We start from the raw sequence: 27103 nt of genomic DNA on the forward strand, positions 1-27103 counted from the left end.
AGCATTGATAAAGCCAGATTTGTGGGATTTTTAAATTTTTCCTCTTGAAAATGTCTGTTTTCAAAGAACACAAGACTAAAGTAGATAAGGGTGCTATTTTACTAAACTAAGAACTAAATGTGTCCACCCATGAAAGGCAGCTGTGGGTGCCTTCAGTCTTGGGCAGAGAGGACACTTGGCCTCGGCTTCCAGCCCCTGTCAACATATCCTGCGTCCCCGCCAGCCCGTTTGCTGTTACTGGATCTTCAGCTCCTATCACACCCAAGATACCCTCCATGCCATTCACACCAACAACCTCAACCTGACCAGCATCATCTCAGCACTGCTGCTGCCCATCTGGTGTCCAGTCTATGCCAAGGGCTCCGCTTACATAAACGTCACAGTCAGATTTCCTAAGCAACAGCCTTGTCCCCAGGGAGGAAGGCTCCATCCAAATGAAAGAAGTTGCTTTAAGCACTTCAGGAAAGTAGGTGGGTTTTTTGGTCCATTTCCTGGTACAAACTACAGTGATCATCTTCATTTCATTATAAATTATACACACAAACACACACATGCAGTTCATCTGCACAAGGAAATAAGCTCTGCATCTAAACGGCCACTGAGACGGATGCCACAGACATCAGAGTTGGAAGGCAAAGAAACCTCCAGCTCACCAACTAAGGAGACTGGAGTTTCCCCGGGGACAAAGCTGAGCAAGGGCCCAGCTCACCCTAAGTGCCCAAATACCAGCTAGATTCAGCCTAGGTTCTGATTTAATACCTACTCGGGCTAAGGCCTTTCCCATTCATTCTCGGCAGCCCCGCTCCACGTTCTAAGTCCCAGCTAAGGACAAGGCTGGTTACTCCGGAGACTCAGAGACTCCTGTTACCAGTGCCTTTTCACCCTGGATTATATCTGTGTCTAAGGCAATGGTTCTAAAATGTATTTTTTCATAAGACGCACCTGAGACACCAAAAGCGTGGTCCGGGCCTATCAGAAATAATACTCCGAGATGCGTGGGCATCAGCACGACATGCAAATACACCTGCAAAGCTGCTTCTCTGCCACTGGTCCCAGGAGTCAGTGTCCTTGATCCTCCTTTTACCTCATCCCTCCACTGAGTCCATCTGTCCTGTTGGTTCCATTCCGAATGGTTCAGATGAACCCATTTCTGGATGGGTCAGGCTGCAGGCAGGCTAAGCTCCGGTAACAGAACCCACACAGGGCAGCTTAGAGAAGACACAAGTGATTTCGATCTCGCGTTACAGTCTGGGATGGGCGATCCTTTACTGGCCCCGACCCTGCCATCCTCAACAGAAGGCTTCCAGGATGTTCTGATTGCTGTCATATCCCAGCAGAGGTGGACATCGTTCCCACGGGCAAGACCTGCGAGGTGTGGACCCCAGTTGGGCTCACAGCCCACAGGGCAGACACAATCATGTTGCCCCATCCCCCTGCCAGGGAGACTGAGGAAAGAAGTGTCCAGCTGGGAGCCCATGGGCCAAAATGTCGGGGTGACTAGTCCCCTAAAAGGCAGAAGAAAGACCTGGAGAAAAGTGGTAATGCTGCCACAACTCCTGCCCCTTGTCCCCTCCCTTGGACTGTGTGCAGCGACTGGGGTGGTGGCATCCCCTGGTGGCCATGGGGGCTGCTGCAGGACAGCGGTAACCGGATCCCAGGAGTCTGAGCCCGAGACTTTCCTACTGAAGGGCTCACACTTGAGAAAAAATCACACAACAAAGTTTCCTCTACTATTGTTTAACACTGAACACGTGGAACAACGTATAGGTCCATGAATATGTGAATTCTTCCATATCAAGAAACATCAATGGTATGCAACACTTGACAGCAGTGTGTGTGTGTGTGTGTGTGTGTGTGTGTGTCTGTAGCTATTTCTATATCTATATCTCAACATGAAACAATTACCAGTAAGTGAAAGAAGCAAGTTCTTGAATTATATATGATAAATGTCATGACATCCCACTTATGATAAAAAAATGATTATATATTAATATGCATGATATCCATTTAGTTCCAGAAGGAAAAATAACAAACTCAGCAGTTCCCACCGGAAAGGGGGTGTCAGATTGTGAGTGGAAGAATGAGAGGGGAAGGGGTGAGGAGAAGGAAGAATAAAAAGCAACTTTTGACTTTTTACTATATTTCTGTATTGAATGTTTTACAGTGACCGCATGGTTTCTAATTAAAAGATAAATGCCCAGCATATTTTCAAATTAAAAACATTAAGTTGTCACTCAGCATATTTAGCCTAATCCTTTATATAATGATAAATGTTAACTATACAAAGAAATAAGAGAGGTCTGGATGGATGGCAGGACTCCACAAATCCCACCAGATGGGTCAGCAAGGCTCCCCCTCCTGCGAATCATGGTGGTAATGGAATCCCAAACCCTGACGCCAAACACCAGCCTTCCAGGTTTCAAACCAGGAAGCGCCATCTGGAACAGCACGGTCAGCATCCCACCCACCCTCCTCCTCCCCAGTCCGCACGATCTTGGGAGGGAGGTGCCATCTGCCCCGAGTTTGCAGGTGAGGAAGTAGGGCCCAGAGAGGTTAGGTGGCATGGTCAGTGGGCAGCCAGGCATGAAACAAGCCTGGTCCCAGTCCCAGCCCTGACGCTTTCGCTTTGCTCTGACACCAGAGGTCACCCTCAGACCAAGGAAAGCTCCCTCCCAGGCCAGGTTCGGTTGCCACCCTGACATGTGACACATGACATGACACGTGACTCGGCCTCACTGCACTCAGAGACCTCAGGTCAGGAAGCCTCGATTCCCACCCCCGATTCCCCTGCTCAGGGTAGGGCCTGCGACGAGGTGCAGAAGAAGGTGGGGTCCTACCTACCCTGACAACTCTGGAAAGGATTCACTTGCTCACAATGCAGTTGCGATCAGGGGTAGCCAAATTCATAGAGACAGAAAGTAGAATGGTGGCTGCCAGGAGCTGGAAGGGGGAGGGGTTAGGGAGATACTGTTTAATGGTACAGAGTTTCATTTGGGGTGATGAAAAGTCCTGGAGGTCTGTTGAGTGTACCTAAAATGTGACTATACATAAAACTACTGAACTGTACACTTAGGAATAATTACGATGGTAAATTTTATGTTCTATATTTTACCACAATTAAACGTTTTAAATAAAATAGAATAAAATAAAATAAATTAAAATGAAATAAATCCATTTAATTTCCCAGGAGTAGGTCGCTGTACTGAGAGATTTCCAGCTGGGGAAAGTGACCTCAGGGAGCAACTTACTCAAAATCTTGCTATAATTGTAATTTAATTAAAGAAACTTTGAGGGACTTCCCAGGTGGTCCAGTGGTTAAGACTTTGCCTTCCAATGCAGGGGGTGTGGGTTCGATCCCTGGTCGGGGAGCTAAGATCCCACATGCCTCACGGCCAAAAAACCAAAACATAAAACAGAAGAACCTTTGAGAGCCTCCCCCAAAAAAGAAGCAATTGTGACAGCATTTGATCTTCACATTCATATTTTTCTTCATTTCAAATAAACACTGCATCAAAAGCTACTGCACTAGAACGTGTTCTTTTAGCATATTAAGATATTTTAAATTCATTTATGTAACACTGTAGCACAGTATTCATTTAATAAGGTAGCAAAATATCATATAAAAATAAATGAAAGCTTTTATATACCCACTGAGAGGATTTACACACGTACGAACACTTGTATGATAAGTGCTCTCCACAGTCTCCTTGTAGATTTTCCTTTCCTCACTTCTATGATCAGCCCTAAGCACGACCTCAGGAGAGCACACAGAGCCGACCACTCAGGACAAGGGAGGCCGATTCACAGTCTTATCAGAACACAGAAGAGAACCTGGGCTGGGAAAGTAACCTCTAGGTAGCATCTGCAAACAGTGACGACAGCTTATCTTGGTTTCCAGTTGTGGATGCCTGTGGCCCTTACAGGTTCAGGGTCAGGCACTGTTTTCAAAATTGGGATTCTTGGGATGTATGTCACTGGGTGAGAAGTTCAGAATCTCTTCCAAGGAAGGGCCTTCATCCTCTGGAGCTATTTCAGACTCAAACATCTGCTGCAGCAAAGCATCCACGGTCTTGTACTCTGGGAGGAAGGAGAGGGGCACATGGGACCTGCCCGTGTGGGTCGGAGGGGGAGCACCCAGCCCCGCAGAGCTCGGCTTTCCTGAAGGAGGGTCTCTGAGCTCACCCCACTGAGCTCCTCAGACCCCGCAGGCTCTGGAGACCAAGGAGAAGGTCCTCCTTGAAGGATGGGGGAGGATGGCCGCCTCTGGGGTGGCATCCACACACACACACACACACACACACACACACACACCCGCCATCTATGCTGTGCTGTGTCTAAGTGTACCATATGGTGTCCCCACCAAAGGCCCAGCTGAGATTCAGACAGGTTTGGGTTTACTCAGTCAATTGTTAATTCACTGAGAATTAATAAAGTACTTAAACAGTTATTAAGGCCTGCATGTCCCGGGCACATGGTGAGGCCCTGGGGATACAATGGAGAACAAAAAAGACATGGCCCTGCACATGTGGAGCTTCGAGTCTGAAGGGAAGACAGATGGTGACCAGACAGTCACTCAGTGATCAATGTACAGCTGACAGGTGCTGAAAGGCAGGGAAGGAGAGCTGGGGGGGCGGGGGGGGTGTCACAGGAGCACCTGACTTCTCGGGGAGCCCGGAGGGCTTCCCTGAGGAAGTGCTGCCTGAGCAGAGACCTGCAGGAGGAAGAGCCTTGATTTTGCAAGGTGAGGTGAGAGCAAGGGGATAAAGCAGCATGTGCAAAGGCCCTGTGGCAGGATGGAGCAGGGGAGCCAAAGAAGTAAAGGGACAGCAGGGCTAAAGGGCAGAGGCATGGGGGATCCTGGGGGAAGGAAGACGAGCTGAGATATTGAGGGAACCACGCATGTGGCCCCTAGAGGCCACAGCAGGCGCCCTTGAGACAAGGGAAGCCCCTGAAGGTCGGATTTGCATTCTGGAAACATCTCACTGACTGCTGTGAGGAGGATGGATTGGAGGAAGTTTCGAGTTGGGTTAAAACTTACTTTTTGATGCAATTCTAAAGTACAGTCCTTTCAAGGCCTTCCTTTTGTTGTCTCCATCGTCCCCACTGAAGCCACTGTCTTTGGCGTCCACGTTGTCAATGAGCTTCCCATCCTGCACTTCTTCCCTTCGGGGAGGAAGAGATGGTGTGAAAACAGCCGGGTCCCTCAGCTGAGTTCCCCTCTGTCCTCCCAGCCATGGCCCCATGTCACCCATGTAGCCAGCGAGGGTCCCTGAGAACTGGCACCCAGGACCAGGGTGGCTGCCATGGGGTCTCGGGGGTTAAATGTGATCAGGACCCACCCCGCCATGAACATCCTGCTTCCAAAGTCCATGAGCCACGTCGGGAAATGCTACTCACTCTTGGACCCCAACTCCAAGCTCTTGAATCTTCTTCTCAATGGCAGTTTCCACTTCACTTTTTTCTAACGAATATGCCACAAAAAACGCTTCCAAGATGAACGCTATGAAAATACTGAGAAAAAGTAAAAGGCAGAGGGTTTTACATCGAGTCAGCCATGGTCTAGGTGATGGGAAATCATGGCTCCAAAGAGTGTTCAAGCCCAAATAAAAAGGTCGCCCATCTTTGCAAAGAAAACACAACATGGGGAAGAAACGACAAAATGTCTCTCAAGCAACAGGCACAACTTTCTTTCATTCAGAAAATCATTCTTCCTCTACATCGTATTTAAACGGTGACTATTAAGAAAAAAATAGAGGGGGTTTTTTTTGATTCACAATTTTTAAAGGTTTGCTCCATTTATAGTTATTGTAAAATATTGGTTATATTCCCAGTGCTGTACAATATATCCTTGCAGCTTATTTTATACCTAACAGTTTGTACCTCTTAATCCCCTCCCCCTATATTGCAAGAATATGGAATGCCTCACCAATTTGCATGTCATCCTTGTACAGGGGCCATGCTAATCTTCTCTGTACAGTTTTAGTGCATGTGCTGCCAAAGTGAGCTCGAAAATACACTCGAGTGAGCTCGAGTTTATTTTAAGGGGAAGCTTAGGCCACATAATTGTTGGTAGACAATTCTCCATGAATATCTCGTGTTATTGCACAGTCTGAGTCCTCTGAACAAAGGCACTGAGAGCCAATTTAGAGATATACTGGGCTGGCCAAAAAGTTCGTTCGGGTGGTCTGTGGCATGGAAAAACCCAAACGAACTTTTTCGTCCACATAATATGGGTGTCTCCAGATATGCTCCACAATAGTAAAGCTTACTGTTACTTACCGTCTCCTCCCCAGCGGCCACTAGGGTAGCAAAGACTTCATTTTGCCCTCCCCGGAGACTTGCTTACATTCCAGAGTAAAAATAAGGTCTTTCTCTTTTTCTCTCTCTTTCCAGAGGGGAGGATGGGCAGGTCTCCCCAGCTACACAGATCGGGGTTTCCTCATTTTGGAGTTCCCCTCCTGCAATGCAGCCCATCCAACTGGCCCTCACCTCATTGTGCAGTGGGGATTAGGGCTCAGGGAGCTGCCCCAAGTATTGCCCTGGCTGCAGCTTCTGCCATGAGGAATAAACTATCTTTGTCTCGGACCCAAGGCATACATTGTCAGTATATACACGTGACGTACATGCACACTGACCTGCAACTTGTGAGTAGGGAATCCCAATCCCTTCACCACTTCGGACTTAATATGATGCTGATGGAGCACAGGGCTGTCACCACACTCGCATGCTTTTGGGGGAATAGCTGAAAAACCCCTACAGCTTTTCACATTGCCTCGGCCTATCCCAGCATTCTGGAAACCTCTCTAAGAATCACTCAGAAGCATTCCTCTCTCATTCCTCTACATATTCCATTCAGACGGTGCAGGACAAGCAGCCCTGAGCAGTTCTTCCCCTTCCCTCCCTCTGCTGGGACGTTCTCGAGCCAAAATCAGCAGGATGGTGGCCAAAGCAGCCCTGATGTGACAAGGAAGGCCCGGGGCTGGGCTGTCACCCCAAGAATTGTGGGCCCCGGGCTCTAAGAGGGATACGACAACCAGAAAACACCTCTGGGGGGAAAAAAAAACCAGGGATCAAGGGGACTCAAATTCAGGTCCCACAAGGAACAGGGGAGCTAGAATCAGAGATTGGTAAGCAGGAAGGAAAGCCCTCTGGAGTGGTGAGATGTCATAGCAGCTTTCAAACGGTGACTGAGTTCTCCCCGGAAGAGAAGTCAGGACAGAACTGGAACCAATGAAGAAAATTAACCAGTAAGCACATTTCCATTCTACCTGTGCAAGGGCAGGTGAGGACCAGAGCTGGATGACAAGGAAGTTGACTCGTATAGGTTCTAATGAGTCCCAGGAGTTGCGCAGATTTCATCAAAGGGTGGGCACAATTCACAAGGATGTTCTAAAGGTGATTTATCCCACTGGGGAAGGGTAGGGAGACCGGCCAGGACCCCAGAGCCCTTCTGACCCAAACAACTGGCGAGGCTATGAGATGTATATTATATACTGACGTGCACGGCTGGCTGACACTGAAGAACACAGACGTGAACAAAAGTAAGATGCCTCCCTTCTGGTGCCTTAGCATCTGGCAGGGGAGATGGGACCCACCCACAATGTACTCAAGGGTGGAGCCAAGGAGGAGGGAGGTGTGAGCAGCTGTAGATCTGAGAGGGGGGATCTGGAACGGCCCACCCGGCAGGAGCAAACTCACTTAACAATGAGGATGACGACCACGACGTGGAAGCCGATGAAATACAGCTTTGCCGCCTGGTGAGTCACGAGGGCAAAGCCGTCTGCGAGGAGTGCGAAGCTAAGGAACCAAGCCTTCAAGGAGCCAAGACCTAATCCTCCCGGAAGGTGCTCTCAGCATCCCCTGCCGCGCCCGCCTCCTTGGAAAGGATATTGTGCCACTGGTTAACCACCGTGAGCTCTGTCAGCAGGATGAGAGAGGTGGCCAAGTCGTTGAAGTTGTTCCTGCAGTACCTGCCTCGGGCAAACGCTGAGTCTTTTAAGGCTGGGTTCCCACACACCAGGGCATCAGGACTGGTGGAACCGGGGTCAAAGAAGTGGACTTTGCCGTGGAACACTTCCATCCCGATGATGGCAAACACGTAGTAGACCACCTAGGGTGGGCGGCACCGGTCACGAGTGGGCAGGCGGGATGAGGGGAGGCGGAAGGACGTGGACACGGGTCAGCCTGTGACAATGGCCAGCAGAAAGGGCTGCTACCCTCATTCTGGGGATGGCTTTCCCCACGGCCACAAGTTCCAGCAGCATCAGGAACAGGGTGGGATGGGTCAGCCCACCAGCCACTGGGCTGTTCAGGGACAGGGGGCATGGCCAGCTGGACCACACCTTGACCTCTGCTGTGGTCTCCGTTTGCAAAGACAAAATGATGCTGTCAGCAAGTTAGTGGGTTAAATACTCAATAAATAATATCAATAGTTAGACCTCTAGGGAAAAAAATAATAAATTTGGATCTTTACCTCATTTGTTTTGTTGTTTTTTGTTTTTTTGGATTTTTTTGGCTGCGCCACGCGGCATATAGGATCTTAGTTCCCCGACCAGGGATCAAACCCGTGCCCCCCGCAGTGGAAGCATGGAGTCTTAACCACTGGACCGCCAGGGTCGGCTATATGCCCCATGTTTCTACACACTTGATATTTCTAAAAATAGCTCCTAGAAACCCCCTGAATCTCATTGACTTCATCTCCCTTTCTTTCCCTCACTTAAAATAAGGCTCACAGGGACCTGCTAAGAATGAACATCTTATCGCTTGCTTCACGTGGAATAGGAACAGAATACTCACCAAGACCAGGCCGCCAAACGTCAGCATCGTGGGGCCGATGTTAATTAAGGTGGTCACGATCACCCGGAATCTGGGATAAAACAAAGTTTCGGACACAAGGCAAAGGGAAGATGTAAGTAAAACTGACACCACACTAGCATGTTTGGTTTAATGCCCCTCCCCCCAGTCCTGGATCTGTGCTGTAAATGCTGTCAGGAATCTGCCTTTACAATTTTGTCAGCATCAGTCCATCTACTGAACTGAGGGGGGAGTTAACTTGAGTTTCCCCTGAAGCAAAACAAAGCAAGACCGTTTTTAAAAACATAAGAATGGTAATCACAGAGAGTTTCACTAGTATGACACAGGTGGGTACTGAGGCTGAAAAACCATCCACCCACCCTCATCTGCTTTCTTCCCCCAACCTTTTTCTTCATCAAAAATTCAGCCTGTATTAAAGCTGACCTGGAGACTTAGCTGACCCGGCCTGCTCCCCTACTTATTTTGCGGGGAAGAAGGCCGGTCCTCAGATGGAGGCATCCCACACACTCCTTGAAAGGAACCTGGCCTATCCAAAACAGGGTGGGTTTTTCCAGGTTTAGGGATCAGACTCCTAGGCTTGCATCCCAGTTCTGCCTCTTTCTAGCTGTGCACCACTGGGGGAACTACTTAACCTCTCTGAGCTTCACTGTCATCACCCAGGAACTAAAGATCATTAAAGCCCCTACATCAAGGGTTGCTGGAGGGATTTAACAAGACAGTGGTTAGCGCACTCCGTTAGCATCAGCTGCCGTCATGACCACTGTCCAGTCACCAGGCTGCAGGCACAGTTGAGGGACCACGTCACAGGGTTGAAAGTGATGGACAGAATCCCTGCCCTCAGAGAGCTGCACTTGGGGGCTCTTCACCACCTTCTCGGGCTCCCTGCCCCTCCCCACCGCCCCCAGAGAACCCAGGTCCTCTATACAAGTTATATCCTGGGGTTCACAGCTGGGCGTGTTTATAGTTCCCAGGCAGGGTGGTTTCTGTCAAGCCCCAATATGGGGAACTGCCCGGGTGCAGCTGTTTCCCATGGCTTCATCTTTACCTCTGAATGCTGACAATGACCCGTAAGAGCCGGAGTATTCTCAAAATCAAGACAATATCCAATATCTGCTGACTGTTGTATTTTCTCGCTGGAAAAAGAACACAACCATCTAACATTCCGGTTTCGGAGAGCCTCTGGCTTGTCCCTTTTATGCAGTGAGGTCTGAGACTCTGTGGGTCCTGGGGAACTATGCACTTCACTTCAAGAACAGGGTGATGGCTCTGAGCAATGAGGAAGTGAGGACTGCCTTCAATCAGTAACTCCCCCAGCAAATCAGCGCCAAGCTGAGCATCCCCTCCAGCCCTAAAACTAAGAAGCATGAGTGTAGGAACAGACTTCAGACCATCATCAAGAACTGACTGTGGATCCCGTTCTACAGAACACATTTCAGCAGGCCCTTCCTCCCCCGCCCCAGCATTCATTTCATAGTCATGTTAAGAAGCTGCTCTATCTCTAAATAATCCCCTCCGCCGTCTACAGGAAGGAGTGTGCAGGGCAGTGGTGGCACATGTAGGGGAGCCAGAGGAGGGTAGAAAGGAGAGGGGGGTGGGCAGAGGCTGATGCAGAGTTCCTGTTACAGCTGGACCCTGGGTTGGGGGCCAACATGGGCAGAGGGTCAAGGATGAGCCCTGAGACCAAGGGCAGTTTGGAGAGATGACCAGGTGAGTGTTTGGTGTGGTGATACCTACAAATGAAATCTCTACCATACAGCCAGACACAAACAAAGCTACCATCCCTCTCCAGAAAGTGGAATAGTTTTACTAATTCTCCTGTGTCCCCACTGCCTCGCCCCAAACACCCTAATGGTACACCACGGATGTTCTACAAAGTTTACTGATTGAACACACGCTCCCGGAAGGCGGGGAAGCTGAGAGCCGGTGACACTGACCTGACTGAATGGTGGTGTTGGCCACAGTGGCCACCAGGGCTGCGATGATGATCAGCGTATCAAACCTAAGATTTGGTGGAGAAGCAACGTCAGTGAGGCATCAAGGGAAAGGCCTGTCAAGCTCAGGATACAATGAATCCTGAGAAAACTCTGAATCCAGTCTCTTACGCAAAGCAATGATCCAGCCATCAAATTGACTTCCATAATTTTTAGGACAGCAGGTACAAAGCAAGAAACACTGTGTTTGATCATTTACTGGCTGCTCCAATGAACCATCCAAGGAAATTTGTAGGAATCAGCTAATTCATATCACTCTGTCTTCCAACATAACTATATACTTGCAAGAAAACTTTGACACATTTTCAGAATACATAGTGTAATCTTTCTTGGTATTCATCTTACTAAATGCATTGCAACTTTATTTATTTATTTATTTAATTTATTATTATTTTTTAAATTTATCTGGCCATGCCGTGAGGCTTGGGGAATCTTAGTTCCCCTACCGGGGATTGAACCCACACACTTGACAGTGAAAGCACAGAGTCCTAACCACTGAACCCCCAGGGAATTCCCTGCAACTTTTTAATTAAAGGGGAAATTCATCATGCCGTGACTTTTCTTTCTCACAACGGTGCCACTGCCTTGGACAACACTGGCCACCTGGCCACACGCACACCTTAGTGAGTTTCTTGGCACTGGGAGCAGTGACCACAGAGATCCAACCCTGCTGAGCTGTGCACTACTGAAGTTGGTATCCCGTGATGGTTGACATTCAGTGGTACTCGAGATGGTCTGCAGCATGTGGGTGATGGCTTAAGACCGGGAGGTGCAGAGCCTGGAGCAGAGAAGGTCACAGGAGAAACATCCAGCCCAGGAAAGAGCTTGCTAAGGGTCCTCATCATCCAGCCACACGGGCCAAGTTTTCTGATAACAAGAGTAGGGAGTGGGCCGGGCAACCATGGAAGGAATTGTCTCATTGGGTGTGACATTCTAAGATCCTTTCCAAATCCAAGATGCCGTGATCTGTGATTCTAATTTTAGCCAGTCATTCAAACTGTCCTCCTAAATAACAGCTTTGACAACCAGATGTTCCCCTGCCCTCAAGACTTCATTATAAGAAGCCTTGGGCTTCCCTGGTGGCACAGTGGTTAAGAATCCGCCTGCCAATGCAGGGGACACGGGTTCGAGCCCTGGTCTGGGAAGATCCCACATGCCGCGGAGCAACTGAGCCCGTGCGCCACAACTACTGGGCCTGTGCTCTAGAGCCCATGAGCCACAACTACTGAGCCCACTTGCCACAACTACTGAAGCCTGCGTGCCTAGAGCCTGTGCTCCGCAACAAGGGAAGCCACTGCAGTGAGATGCCCGCGCACCACAACAAAGAGTAGCCCCCGCTCGCCGCAGCTAGAGAAAACCCACGCACAGCAACAAAGACCCAACACAGACAAAAATAAATGAATTAATAAATAAATTTATTTTTTAAAAAAAAAGAAGCCTCAAAACTAGGCAGATGGAGCTTGAAACACTCCACAACTTTATTCCCCAAAGTGTGACAGAAAGCCCCTCTCTTCACCCACGGCCCCCTCCCCAAAACACACAGACTCACCAGTTCCAGAACTGCTTCCTTCCAAAATAGGCTCTGGGTTCGTACGTGTACAATTTCAGGAGAATTTCAATAATATAGAGAGAAAGGAAAAGCCATTCTGCATAGGAAATTAAGGGATTTTTCTCATCCAAAGCAATGAATATGGCATTTATTAGAATGATGACATCATAAACCCAGACAAAAATCCTGCCAGGAGGGAAAAAAGAAAAGATTCTGTTATCATACATTTCAGTAAAAAAAAAAAAAAGCAGGTTCAGAGCCCTGCAGGAACTACTGTGTTTCCTGTCAGTGTGATGAATGTGAGATACTCACCACCCCCCATCCTGCCAACACACACACACACACACTCACTCATCATGGAAGGAAAGGTTCCACCATGGTCAGGGCTCTGAAATTCACCTGCCCCTCACTGACACTGGTACACTGGTACAGCCTTTCCCACCAAGGAGAAAATGAAGACAGAGTGAGGGGGAAGAACAGAAGCCTAGTTTTCCCAGGTTCGCCTTTTGGGCACAGTACCTGGATCAGATGAAAGGCTGGGTAGAATCAGGGGGCAAGGAGAAGGTTTAGGGCTTAGCCCAGGACCATTACACCTTGACTACTTGACCCTGGAAAATTAACATCCTTAACTCAGAAAGCTTCTGAAAAACTCTTTACTCCTATTGCACACAAGTCTTCCAGGGGACTGACGTGCCCCACTTTCTCACCAAGTCTGGGGTGAAAAGGGGTGAAAAAAATGACAGCTGGGCTCTGACTCAACTTTTCAATTACAGAGCAGGCTGCCCCTCACAGGCATCAGTGCCCTGTGCTCCAGAGAATCCTGGGTGAACCCTGGGCGTGGCCATGGGAAGCGGGGGAGCGGGGGCTCCTACCCTATTGTCTGGGGAAGCTGCAGACTCTAGGTCCCAGCCCTGGATGCCGCATGTGGATTCACAAATATCCACTGTGTGAAACACATCAGTAGTTCAATATTGAGATGAATGGAAAGGAGCCTCTACATAAAGGGCCTTCGTAAATATAAAATATGGGAGCTAAAAGGGATATTTACCTACATCATAGGCTGGGCTACTTTCAAGGACTTCTGAACCGTTCACTTTTTTTTGTTTTTGAATTTTTGAATTTTATTTTATTTATTTTTTTATGCAGCAGGTCACCCATTTTATACACATCAGTGCATACATGTCAATCCCAATCTCCCAAGTGAACCATTCACTTTTATGAAACATTAAATTCAAAGAAGGCAAGAGGGGAGCCTCTGCTGATAGTGGTGTTCCAGGCCACACACAGTAAAAATAAACTCTCCAACCAGGATAAAGGACTCTTCTGGAGTCCATCTACTTGGGAATAAAAGAATTAATTGGCATTCTTAACGGTCATTCCAGTAACTCTAACTCATGTCTTCTTACCAGATACTTTACAGAGTCAAAATGCCATATTTGACATCAACTTCCTAATGACTCTGATGGGGCAGGAACTTCCTGAAATCAGAGAGTGGTCAGCTTCCCTGGCTCAGAAAGCACAGCCAGTCTGTGGCCCTTGAGCATTAAAAAAAAAAAAAAAAAAACACCGAAGAAGGAACCATAATCTAGAAACCTGTCCTCTGGCTAAGGTTAAACATCGCATGTCCAGAACCGTTTCCATGCCTTCCCAAGAAACCAGAAGCAGTGAGCAGGAGAATGATTTATAGCTTCAGGGATGAAACGCATTCAGTCCAGACAGCATCAACAGATTCCTCCATTTTCAAAGCAATTTGGGAGAAAACCGGCCCCGTCTCACTTGCCTGTGCCGAATCATCTTCTGAACCAAGAGGCTTGGGGACGACTGGTATACCCGAGGCATCCAAGCTTCCAGCGGGTGTCTCTTGATGTTAATGGTGACCACCTGGATGTTGAGGAGGTCAGCCAAGCGTAGAAAGTTCGTTTTGTCTGCAATGAAAAAAGGACCCCCAAATACATGGCTGCTGTGACACTAAGGTTCAACGGGTGAAACAAAGCCAGCACAGACTCTTGGATCTGCGTTTCACAGGTGAAGATATGAAGCCTCAAAGGATGAAGGCCCAAGGCCAAGGGGCCAGTGGGTGGCACAGCCTCCTGCTTGTCCTCACTCAGACCCTGAGCCAGCCCAAGGCAGCCAACCCAAGCATATGACTTTGCTAGTTCACAGACACCACCGCCTCACTCCCTGCCTTCCACCTCACTTTCCTCCTCACTCAGCCATCACTGCTTTCAATGTCTGCCTGACCTACCTTTCCAGGCTCAACCCAACCTCCCCTTCCTTCTCATGAATCCTCCAAGGTAGGTATAATCCATACCCTTCCCCTTGAACCCCTATGTTCTTCTCTGCCTATCCTCCCTCTCTGCCCCTTCTCAGGGGCTCACTCAAAGCAACAGCCTCTATAACAAGTTGGCCCATCACCCCGGGCCAAAGTACAGTGGGCACTTTCTTGACCAGCCGGGACCCACCCAACTGCGGAGGTGATGCCCTTGACCTGCTGAATGCCCGGAGCCAGCAGGCTATTCCCCATCACCCCATGCGCCTCTCCCTCACCAGGATGCTGACCACGAGTCCACTGGGCTGGTTCTCAAATCTGTTTAGGCGTGAACCTCCTGCTACATACAAGTTAAAGAAATATCAGTCACATCAACGGATGAAATCAGATTGTACATGGAATGTTGCTGCTCCTTTGAAAACCAAGTTGAATGCTTTGCAAACTTTAAAGAAAGTTGCTGTAATAAGTTGCAGGTACAGATCAGGTATAGCTGAGACAGCTGTTAAAGACTGGGGTGGAGTTTTTGGGGGCTTTTTTTTTTTTTTGAAGGCAGAGTTGTTTGTTTTTTTAATTAATCTATCTATCTATTTATTTATTTATTTTTGGCTGCCTTGGGTCTTCATTGCTACGCGGGCTTTCTCTAGTTGCAGAGAGCGGGGGCTACGCTTCATTGCGGTGCACGGGCTTCTCATTGTGGTGGCTTCTCTTGTCCCGGAGCATGGGCTCTAGGCGCGCAGGCTTCCGTAGTTGTGGCACGCGGGCTCAGTAGTTGCGGTGCACGGGCTTAATTGCTCCATGGCATGTGGGATCTTCCCGGACCAGGGATCGAACCCATGTCCCTTGCATTGGCAGGCAGATTCTTAACCACTGCACCACCAGGGAAGTCCCGGGGTGGAGTTTTTAAATCCTAGAATGCTTCTCATTTAGAGGTCTGGAAATGAGTAGGTCTCCATTTCAAGTTTTCAGAAGTAAACAACGAATCATGGTTCTACAGGTGCCACCATAGTGGTTTATGCAAGAAAGATGATGGGGAACTGCCATCAACAGACACCCAGGCAAAGAGAAAGCCTCGGCCTTGTCAGAAGTGTGCCCTCATCTGAGTGAGGAGCCTGAATCAGACAAAACCCTGAGTGATATTAAACATTCACGTTGCTATTTTCCTGAAGAGTCAGATGGTCCTAAGAACATGAAAGAACATGAGTCCATTAAGTTGGATGAAAAACACTCTTACATGTCTTAGGATATCTTAGTTCCTGGGTCTTTAGAGTTAGAAGCAAAATGCATAGACATGTCTTAATAGCCAAGACGTGTAGCACCTGCTGAGGGGGAAGGGCAGCCTTAGAGAATTAGATGATGTGATAACTTGGATCCAGGACCTGGGCTACGTGAGCTCCACCATCAGAAGGTAGGGAGACACTGACGTGACAACCACAAATAGGGTTTGGGGGGACCTACTGACAAGAATCCAGCCAAAACATCAGCCATCAAGTAACCTCAACCAACGGAGAATCCATCACTATCACAGGGCTCACATCTTTTAATCCAGAAGATTCTATAGAACAAGAAAGGACAAAGAGAATCAAAAGCATGGTAATTTTGTGTCAAGAAGGAATTTGTACCCATCTGGTACTTTATGTTGGAGATCAGAGGTCAGCAAACTCTTTCTGTAAAGGACCAGAGAGTTAGGTTTTGGGGATGATATGGTCTCCATTTCAACTATTCAATTCTGCCATTATAGCATGAAAGCAGCCATAAACAATACACAAATGAATAAGCATGGCTGTGTTCCAGTAAAACTTTAGAAAAACAGGCAGTGGCCATATTTAGCCTGTGGACCGTTGTGTACCAACCCTTGTAGTAGACATATTATTCTCCATATTCTTTGTTAATAATTCTATGCAGCCCTTTTCTTTCCACATCTGTAAGTTTCATGTTTCTCAGTTTAACACTAGATTTAAGTCTAACACTTTTGGCACTAATAGAATCCCAGTGCTTAGCCTTGGACACCACACCTGCCCATAACTGCCGATCAAGAGGGAAAGCTAGCATGTTCACAGAACTAACGATCTCCCTGCCTGTACTGAGGGGAGACTGTCGTGAAGCATGAAATTCTGTTTGGCTTTCTATTATTAAAACTGTCTTTGAAAGTGTTGGTTAAACAAAGGAGTCTTTGGACACCCAGACATCAGAAATGACCGCTATCTCCTATAAAAGATAACCTGCGATCCCTAAAAGCCAACAAATCTGATTGGCTGTCTTCCCTAAAGATGTGTTTGCCCTGGTAACGGTATTTAAATTGACATCGCTGTTTTGTAAAAGATAAAATACTGGGGAAGTCTGCTAAGCCATGAGTTCATGGGCGCCTTCTTGCCACATCCATGAAGCTCTAATAAAATCTGTGACTCAGATGGATTCCTTTTTTCAAACTAGATGAGTGCTGGGCTCATTTAATTTACAAATAGGACCACGACCCAGGAGGCAAAACTGAGCAGGGCTCAGGGCGGGGGACCCAGACCTGTGCACTCCAGTCACGAGCCAGCCAATGGCAGCCAAGGTCATGGGTGTGTCACAAGGGCATCTGCTGACCTCCTTCGCCCCCTCTCACCTGCTCAGAAGGTCAAGAGCTACTTTGGCTGAATGTCCCCAGGGCATTAGAAAGTAAGAGTACTGCACAGGTGAGGTTTGTCACTGTCGTCCTGCTGCGGCTTTGCAGCCTCAGACCAGGTGGAGTCGCATCGTGTGAAGGGGAAAGGGCAGCAGCTGAACCAGAACCATGGCGGTTCTGTGCGTTCGGCATAAATGTTCAAGTTTGAGATTTTGATAAACTAATAATACGAATATGACTTTTGAAGATGAGTAGTATTGGGGCGTGGGGGACAGTAAACCATAGAAGAAAGCTCTAGAGAAGGCAACAGTCTAAGGACAGAACCCCCAAAACAGGAGTTACGGGCTGGCCTGTGTTCCCTGAAATTTCATATGTTGAAGGCTTAACTCCCAGCACCTCTAAGTGTGCCTGTATTTTGGAGATGGAGCCTCTGAAGAGGTAATTAGACTAAAAGGAGGTCATTAGATGGGCCCTAATCCCATATGACTGGTGCCCTCATAAGAAGAGGAGATTTGCACACAGACACGCAAGGAAGGAAGATGGTGTGAAGACACAGAAGACAATCATTTAGGAGCCATGTCAGGCCTGCCAGACAACACCTTGATCCTGCACTTCCTGCCTCCAGAATTGTGAGAAAATAGATCTCTGTTGTCTAAGCCCCCCAGTGTGTGAGGCTTTGTTATGGCAGCCCAAGCAAACTGATACAAGCAACGATTTCTCAATGAATTGTTAAATGAATTGTTTTAAAGTGAACACTATGTATTCCTTAAATTCTGAATGGAGACTTAAAGGTCCTCCCAGAGTTCAGAAATCAAGGAAAAATTCTTTATGCTTTAAACGTGCTATCCCCTAAAAAAAAAAAATAGATAAACCAAACAAACATAGCAAACAAAAAGACTCACTAGGGTGGAGGAAAAAAGGAATTTCAAGCTTAATGATCACCTTTTTTCTTTTAACAAAGTCTCTGACAAACTCTCGGCTTGCACAAACGTATTAAAATGCTAAAGAAACTAGGTCTTAAAATGATTTTCTCCTTGACACAGCTGCCTTCCAGATAAAAACTTGAACTAACAAATCAGTTTATAAAGTCTGGCCCCCACAAGTATAAAATATGTAAAACAACAAAATATTCATTTAAACAGTATTTCTATATTCTAATTTCTTAAGAAAATCAGATGGGAACCAGGGAATTCTAACTTCATTTAATGTTCTTAGTATCTCTACCTAGTTAAAAAAAATTTTTTTAAGATATGCAAATTAACAATAGACCAGCAATTAGTAGTTGTAAAAAGGCCATTAAGAGTAAAAAACAAGCCTTCATTTTTTTTTTTTTTTTTTTTTTTTTTTTTTTGGTAAAAAGGACACATTTTAAAGATCTGGTTGCACACTTAAAATCTAAGGACTTTTGACCAAAAATTAAAATGTTCTAAAATTACTTTATAAATCAAATTAAAATAATTTAAAATTTGAATTCAAATGTATTTAATGCTCCCAGGAAAGGAAAACTAATAAATTAAGTTGTTTTGTGATTTAGGGTTTAAAATGGGGCTTCGCATCTTTTTCCTGATTTTATCCAATGTAAATACAAAGTGCAAATATGGAGTTTTAGTTCATGCAAACTTTGTTTTCTAAAGAAGCTAAAATGGTTGGAACTTCTAACATTCCTCCCCCTTATCTTATGGGTCAATTGGTATCATGATCTCAGCTAACATTTACGTGTCTTTAAACCTAAACATAGGCCAGAACCAAGTGGCATGATTCAAACTGTGTTGTGATTTAAAAACTCGAATCTTTATCAACTGGCTTGTGTAAATCACATGATATTGTAAACCACAAGGCCCTACAGGGTAACTCACTTAAACTATATGGATACAGTGTCCAGAGTATCACGCTTCTCTGACAAATCCTTGGTGTCAACAGGGAATCAACTACCCATGATTTCTTAAACATATTTTCTAAAATTACTAATTGAGTTCGGGGCATTGGCCTAATGCATATTGAGATAAATAGTCAATAAGTTGCATTTACCTAAAGACATAAGGAAATTACCAAAGAAGTTACCAAAGAAATTAAGATGCTATGTCCCCATGTGTTAATATGCTTGTTCTTCATGACACCCAAGTGTCAATAGTTAGACTGATCTTATAAACAAAGAAACACTGTTCATCTGAGTGTGTCCTGGGGACCATGTGTATCTTTTCTGGATGAGCAGGAGATACCCAAGTGTGAAGGCCTCACCAAGCCTGACAAAGACTCCTAAAAGCCCCTGCTCCTGGGTTTGCAACAGCTCATCTTGTAAGAGCAACCCAGGAATTCACGCTACAGGAGGAATCGCAGAGACAGTTTATAAAGCCCTAAAGCTTCATCAACATCTTCAGAGTCTTAATTCTCTAGAAGCAGCAGAGGTATTAAATCATCAAAAGAGAATTCTCAGAAACAGAGGGGCTGAGGTCTAGGAATCCTGGGCTGACATGGGCCACCATCCCACCCAGTTCTTGGAGTGGGAGATCCAAGGGGGCCCAGGTCCCGACCTCTCCTCCAAGTCCTAGAGCAGCGCTCCTCCCTGGAGGAGGAGCGTGGTCCCTGGGCCACGGCTGGCCCTGTCCTCGTGTTCCCCCACTCACCCCCATGAGATCAGCTCTGAAAATTTAGAAACTTATAGAACAATTGACAGGATCATTTCATGTCTGTTGACTCTAATAATGAAAAACTGGGACTTGGGTTTTACATGTTTTTTTAATTTCATTTTTCTAGTTATTCATTTTTGTTGTATTTTACTGCATGCATGCATGACAGGCTAGAAATTTAAAAGCTTCACTGCACTTCCCAAAGAGCTTGGGAAGCACGGTGCTCAAGGGTTGCCCAACCGCCCTTCCCCCACTGTTAGGAGAACCCTAACCCTGACATGAGATCTCACAGAGCATCACTGCCAATCCCTAACAGGGGCACCAAAGCCATCTCTTCAGGGTCTGAGAAGCCTGGCTCCTGAGCCATTGAGCTGGGTGGCTGAAGGGACGTGCCCAGGGACTCAATGGAAGGCGCCTGTCAAACCCTGCTGACCTTCCATCCTGGATCCAACACCCTCATTGGAAGATGCTGGCATCACCCATTTAACAGTGTCTTGCCACACAGTTCTCTTTTCCCTGGACACTCATGTAAGTTCCAGAGAATCACTGTCATTTCCTTCTTCTTACACACGCACCGAATCCTAAAAAGCCCATGGCTCTGCTGGACTAGTTTGAGAGTCCTTGTCTCACGTAAATTTACATTCTATCAGACCTCCCACTCCATTTGGGTATGTTTCCATCTAGACTTTTCTTGAAACTAGAGAAATGTGTGTCCTACAGTTTGGGGTGTATTTTAGTCATCTCACATCTTTCCCCACTGTTACCTCATCTTCACAGTCATTTTTAATGTCACCAAAATTTCCCGTTAAGTGACCCTCAGAATTTGGGGCAGCTTAGAATAATGATAAAAAGCAGGGGCCTTGGAGTCAGATGGCCTGTACCACGCTGCAGCTGTGTGGCTCTGGGCAACCGACCAAATCTCTTTGAGTCTCAGTTTCCATATTGACAAATGAGGACAACAAGACCTCCACCTCGGTGAGTCTGGGGAAGATCACAAACACACAACAATCAAGACAGGGTCTCATGCGTGGCAAGCAGGCTACCAATATTAAACATTATTGATAATAACTATCAACCACTAATACATGAATATTTAGGTGGCTTTCAACCTTTCAAACGCTAAACGCAATTTAGACGTTTATTTATACAGCCCTTTTCCATATTTTAGATGAGCTCCCTAAAGCAGAATCCTGGGAGGGGGATGACCGTGTTACAAGGTGAAGGGCTTCTGGAAGGCTCGTCACACGCTGACAACACACACCACGACACCCCTGTCAGAACACAGCGTCAGGAACCTAATTCCACTGTGACACTGCCAGCGGGGAATGCCAATATACATTCTCGGTTGCAAACTTAAGAAAATGAACAAACATCCCATCACTTTCAGGAGCCCCCCACCCCACTTTTTGATGCACGGGGAAGAGGAACTTCAGTAGCCAAGGCTTCTTACCCACATACCCCTTCTGTCCCTCGTCGGAGATCCTCAAAAGGAGCTCCAGGTGGGAACTGCTGATGTCTGGCTCCACGACCTTGGCCAGCTGCCTCCACTGGGCCTCCTTCACCACAAACTCTGTGCCCACCTTGACTTTCAGAATGTTGAAAGCCTCTATCATTTTGTGACGCTTCAGGTATGCCAGTGTGCGAATCTCATTCTTGAAAAAACAGAAGTGTGTTTTTTTAAGAGGAAGATTCAAGAAAGTCTTGATTTCCCACCTTAAACATTTCAAGGCAATGGAAGAGTTCATCTGAGTGTGTCCTGGGGACCATGTGCATCTTTTCTGGATGAGCAGGAGATACCCAAGTGTAAAGGCCTCACCATGCCTGACAAAAACTCCTAAAAGCCCCCACTCCTGGGTTTACAACAGCCTATCTTGTAAGAGCAACTCAGGAATTCATGCTACAGGAGGAACTGCAAAGAGAAGTCACCGATGGTTCTGCTAATTCGCAAGGTACCAAATCCCTCCCCGGCTCCAGGGATGGGTAGCTAACCCCCACCTGCAGAAACAGAACTCAGCTTACCAAGTGCAAATGAGGGAACCCAGGAAGGATAACCTGTGTGGTGAGAAACAAAGCAGCAGGAGGCAGACAGATCCAAACTCCGCTCTGCCCAGGAGGAAGGAAGATTCCAGAAAGGAAGGAAATCAGGTTTGCTGCTGAGAGAGAGGGAGACGCAGGAGAGAGAGAAGACAGATCTACCATTAAGTCAATCAAGAAAGAGAAGCGGAGGGGGAAGAAAGGCAGGGAAGTGAAACTAGGCTAGAAGTGGTCAGAAAGAAGAGGTCCAGGGCAGGAGGGTCAGCGAGGGTTTGCCAGGAGCTGCCATCTGGCTTGACTGTGCACAGGGAATCTTCCAGACAAGGAGAACCCCCCCTCATGTTACAATCGGCCACCTCGATGCCCACCCCTACTGCTCCCTGTAAGCTGATTACATGGCTAGACCTTAAATTCTTTTTTTTTAATTGAAGTAGAGTTGACTTACAATGTTGTGCTAGTTTCAGGTGTACAGCAAAGTGATTCAGTTTTACATATACATATATATTCTTTTCCATTATAGTTTATTACAAGATATTTAATAAAGTCCTCTGTGCCATACAGTAAGACCTTGTCGTTTGTCTATTTTATATATAGTAGTTTGTATCTGCTAATCCCAAACTCCTAATTTATCCCTGTCCCCCTTTCCCCTTCGGTAATCATAAGTTGGTTTTCTATGTCTGAGAGTCTGTTTCTGTTTTGTAAATAAGTTCATCTGTATCACATTTTAGATTCCACATATAAGTGATATCATATGATATTTGTCTTTCTCTGTCTGGCTTACTTCACTTAGTATGATCGTCTCTAGGTCCATCCATGTTGCTAAAATGGCATTATTTCATTCTCTTTTATGGCTGAGTGGTATTCCATTGTACATATGTACCACATTGTCTTTACCCATTCATCTGTTGATGGACATTTAGGTTGCTTCCATGTCTTGGCTATTGTGAATAGTGCTGCTATGATCATGGGGTACATGTGTCCTTTTGAATTAGAGTTTTCTCTGGGTATATGCCCAGGAGAGGGATTGCTGGGTCATACGGTAACTCTATTTTTAGTTTTTTAAGGAACCTTCATACTGTTTTCCATAGTGGCTGCACCAATTTACATTCCCACCAGCAGTGTAGGAGGGTTCCCTTTTCTCCACACCCTCTCCAGCATTTATTATTTACAGACCTTACATTCTTAATGGGTACAGCTGTGTCTTCATCGCCTTTGGCTCCTCAGAACTTTGGTGTTGGGCACAGAAAACACATTTAAGATACGCTTGCTGACTGATCCATGTGGCAGAAGATTAATTTTCGAGAAGTGTTAACTAAAAGAAACACTTCTTGGGGGAGGGGGAGGGGCAGCAACAGTTCTGTCCAGCGCACCAGACCCTCTAGGAATGCCTCTTTCTACTCAGAAGGAGGAAGTCAGAGGAGGAGGGTCACTGGGAGACCTGGCCTTGGGGTCGGGAGTAGCTGAGGTGCCCACAATGCACAGACTTCTCAGAGCCTGGACAGGCCAGACACCTTCAAACGGAGGTTGGCCGAATCTCAGACTCAGCCCACTACCCGCTTCTCCTTAGCTGCGACCATTTAAGTTCTCCCCGACTTTCTACTTGCCCCCTGGTGGGAACATCCCTAAGCAAAGAAAATTCACAACAGAACCAAAGGGATCTAACTCAAAAGGCTATGTCTTCCCTTAAGGAAAATGACCCTTGGATGAAATGTTTCTCTGTGCAATTAGTTTTACAATCCTAGAAAACAGCCAATGAGAGTCGTGCTCAGGTGGGTGACAGTGGGGACCACAGGTGAGATGACCAAGGTATCCTGGCAGATTCCAGAAATAAAACACACTGCGCCCCAAGCGCTCAGAAGCCTCTGCCCATGCAACACCTCCAGGAATTCTCCAGACATCAATCAAACAAGAAGGCACCAGGGCAGAAACTATTGGCTTTAAGGTATTTTTGCTTCTGTTAGAGGTGGGGAAAGGAGCTTGGAGAATATCCCCGACCCCAGTGATACACAAAACATTTCCAGGAGCCATGAACTATTAGATGCATTAAGAGTGAGGAGGAATGGATAAAGAAGATGTGGTCCATATATACAAGGGAATGTTACTCGGCCAGAAAAAAGAACGAAATAATGCCATTTGCAGCAACATGGATGGACCTAGAGATTGTCCTACTGAGTGGAGTAAGTCAGAAAGAGCAGGACAAATATTGTATGATATCACTTATATGTGGAATGTTAAAAAATGGTACAAATGAACTTATTTATAAAACAGAAATAGAGTTACAGATGTAGAAAATAATCTTATGGTTACTGGGGGGAAGGGGGGAAGGGATAAATTGGGAGATTGGGATTGACATATACACACTACTATATATAAAATAGATAACTAATAAGAACCTACTGTATAGCACAGGGAACTCTACTCAATACTCTATAATGACCTATACGGGAAAAGAATCTAAAAAAGAGTGGATATATGTATATGTATAACTGATTCACTTTGCCGTACAGCAGAAAGTAACACAAAGTTGTAAATCAACTATACTCCAGTAAAAATTAAAAAAAAAAAAAAAGTGAGGCGCAAAGGCAGGACCTCTTCCTGCACATGAGGCTGGGACACACCGTCAGACCCATTGCAGACTGGCAAAGAACTGCCTGGCCCAGCAGAGGACAGCAAGGCACCAAACGAGCCTTCAGATTCACCAAAGCAAAAGGCAAATGGACACATTCAAATACTTAGCAAATGCATCTACCAGCCTCCCTGCTACTGCACCCAGCCAGGCAGCACCCTGACCCCCGGAACATGCATGTTACCTTTAAGTGCTTCCTATAATTGTTGTAGACAACGGCCAGAAAGACGGACATGAAGATGTAGGTGTTGATGATGATGTAGGTTATAAAGTACAGAGAATACCACCAATTGAACTCATAGGCAGGCATCCTAGAAGGAAATAATTATCTTTCATGGCTTCCCGTGCCCTGGGTCCACAGCGCATAGAAGGCTGACCGTAGGTGACATCCCACATAGACAATCCACGTGCTTGAGGCACAGGAAAACATTCTCTCACTCTAACTCTCCCCCAAACTGTGCTATGGGGCCTCAAAGCCATAACCATCGTCAGTGCTAAAGAGCTCGCTCCAGACTGCCTTCTGAAATTCTTAGAGCCTTAGAGAGGTGCCAACTTTCAAAGCAGGCAGGACCTTGGAGATTCCCCCATCCCTTCCTTCACAATGAGAAAATCAAAGCCCGGAAAGGAGAGCCACTTGCCCAGAATTGCAAAAAGAATCTGAACTATGGCTTGGAGTTACAATCAAGGCTCTTCAGGGACACCAGACTGCCTTGCTGGGGAGCAGATAATTTTCTGTCCACATTGGGACAATGAGAATGAAAGGCGTACCATTAATAATGGTGCCGGGACAAAAGGCATAAATCGGGATGCATGCTCACGCCACCTTCAATGGAAACTGGATTTTGTGCAGGAGGGGATGTTGAGGGGGGCAGCCTAAGGTTTGAGGGAAAGAGCCAAGAAAACACAAGAAGGGCCAGGGATATTAGGGGGGAAAAAACCGTAATGTTTTTCTCCTAAATAATGTCCACATGTGTGGAGAACTGGCATTGGGAGAGCGGGGGGAGGTGACAACTACTAATTTTTACATTTCTTTCCTGCTTCATTTAGCCAGAAAACCACCTCAATGCTTAGGAGAACAAGCCATGATTCCTTTACAAAAATGGTTTAGGCGTTTCAACTCAAGACTCAAAGAAGATTCCAGAATAGAAAGTGGGCTCAAATATTTAAGTTGTATCTCCAGAGATGTCTCCTGTTGCTTTCATTTTTTAAAACATTCATCTAAATTTAGTTTTCAGTAGAGTGGGTAGGCTGTCGTTAGTGCCAACACTTTGCACTCTTCAAAAATTTTACAAGGGACTTCCCTGGTGGTACAGTGGTTAAGACTCCATGCTTCCACTGCAGGGGGTATGGGTTCGATCCCTGGTCAGGGAACTAAGATCCTGCATGCCGCACCGTGTGGCCAAAAAAAAAAAAAGAAAAAAAAAATAGTATACAAACATTCTACAATGAATATGAATAAACAGAAAATCACTTTTTTTTTCTTACAGCTGCTTTTAAGAAAGTGAATTCTGTTACGGTAACAGATGTCCGCGAACATGAATTGGGGACTCACGTACATGACATCAGGGCTGTTTGCGGTGGTGACCAGCACGTAGAGCTCAAACGCTATGTCCAGGATGTTGGTGAAGTAGGGCGATCCTTGCACTGTTTTGAGACCCCTAAAAAGGAACCAGCAACACAGAGTGAAAAAAACCCACGGACATAAATGAAGCTGCGGTTCCGGACACACTTTTCCCCTTTCGAGAACCCTCCTGGAGTGCCTGAACCAGGAAGATAGCATCTAGTGACCGATTCTGCCACGAACGGGCTGAACTCAAACGTGGGAGAATTCTCAGGCAGAAACTTCCAGAGCAGCCTGCTCACCTATCCCCGAAAAGCTTCAAGGCCATGAGGGAGAATATCAACACGCTGAAGATGAACAAGAGGAAGACGTAGAGGATATCGGGCAGAGTGTTCCGGATGCTTCGAAAGGCCCTTCGGATCTGTGAAGACAACATTTCATTTCGTTTACGGGCAATCAGCTAATTTTCTGCAAAAACAAAAACCACACCCCCTTAGCAGATGCAAATTGGTATATCGAGAATGGATAAACCACAAGGTCCTACTGTAGAGCACAGGGAACTATATTCAATATCCTGGGATAAACCATAATGGAAAAGAATATGAAAAAGAATGTATAGATATATATATATGTATAACTGAGTCGCTTTGCTGTACAGCAGTAATTAACACAACATTGTAATTCAACTATACTTCAGTAAAAAATAAGTTTAAAAAAACACGCCCTTTTGTATCCTAAATCATATCCTTACCTGACGACTTTCAGGGAAATTAATTAGGAAGACTGGCCTCAAGGCCCTTGACCATCGAACTCCGTGGATGTTAACAGCCTCCAGGGACCCATAGGTAATCAGATCAATCAAGGTCAGCTGTGAGAGACACGGGACAGCGGTGTTGGTACTGCCAGAGGACAGAGGAAGTGACCATGTGGATGCATGTTCACTGACCCAGAAGGAGGGTCACAATACGTCATGGAAAAAGGCACGTTTCATAAACAGCATAATCTGGTTTCATAATAGAACATTAAT

At 46.3% G+C, this 27103-nt stretch overlaps 1 protein-coding gene and 1 pseudogene across 1 annotated transcript in view; both read right to left on the reverse strand.

Annotated features, from left to right (window-relative positions):
• Window positions 1-3622: 3622 nt before the first annotated feature.
• Window positions 3623-27103, reverse strand: part of LOC133105153 (two pore channel protein 2-like) — a 38748-nt gene continuing 15267 nt past the window's right edge. Inside the window, exons 5-19 of the mRNA XM_061211095.1 lie at window positions 26828-26944; window positions 26379-26497; window positions 26072-26173; window positions 24700-24826; window positions 21306-21507; window positions 14135-14279; window positions 12355-12540; window positions 10749-10813; window positions 9860-9947; window positions 8797-8866; window positions 7891-8110; window positions 7699-7789; window positions 5398-5511; window positions 5039-5163; window positions 3623-4077 (exon numbers count right to left, since the gene is read on the reverse strand). Coding sequence (XP_061067078.1) covers window positions 3932-4077; window positions 5039-5163; window positions 5398-5511; window positions 7699-7789; window positions 7891-8110; window positions 8797-8866; window positions 9860-9947; window positions 10749-10813; window positions 12355-12540; window positions 14135-14279; window positions 21306-21507; window positions 24700-24826; window positions 26072-26173; window positions 26379-26497; window positions 26828-26944 — 1917 coding nt within the window. The 3' untranslated portion in view covers window positions 3623-3931. The remainder of the gene's footprint in view (window positions 4078-5038; window positions 5164-5397; window positions 5512-7698; window positions 7790-7890; window positions 8111-8796; window positions 8867-9859; window positions 9948-10748; window positions 10814-12354; window positions 12541-14134; window positions 14280-21305; window positions 21508-24699; window positions 24827-26071; window positions 26174-26378; window positions 26498-26827; window positions 26945-27103) is intronic.
• Window positions 5907-6007, reverse strand: LOC133074867 (U6 spliceosomal RNA; annotated as a pseudogene).

Source organism: Eubalaena glacialis, chromosome 14 (genome assembly GCF_028564815.1).
Source record: "Eubalaena glacialis isolate mEubGla1 chromosome 14, mEubGla1.1.hap2.+ XY, whole genome shotgun sequence".
Classification (NCBI taxonomy): domain Eukaryota; kingdom Metazoa; phylum Chordata; class Mammalia; order Artiodactyla; family Balaenidae; genus Eubalaena; species Eubalaena glacialis.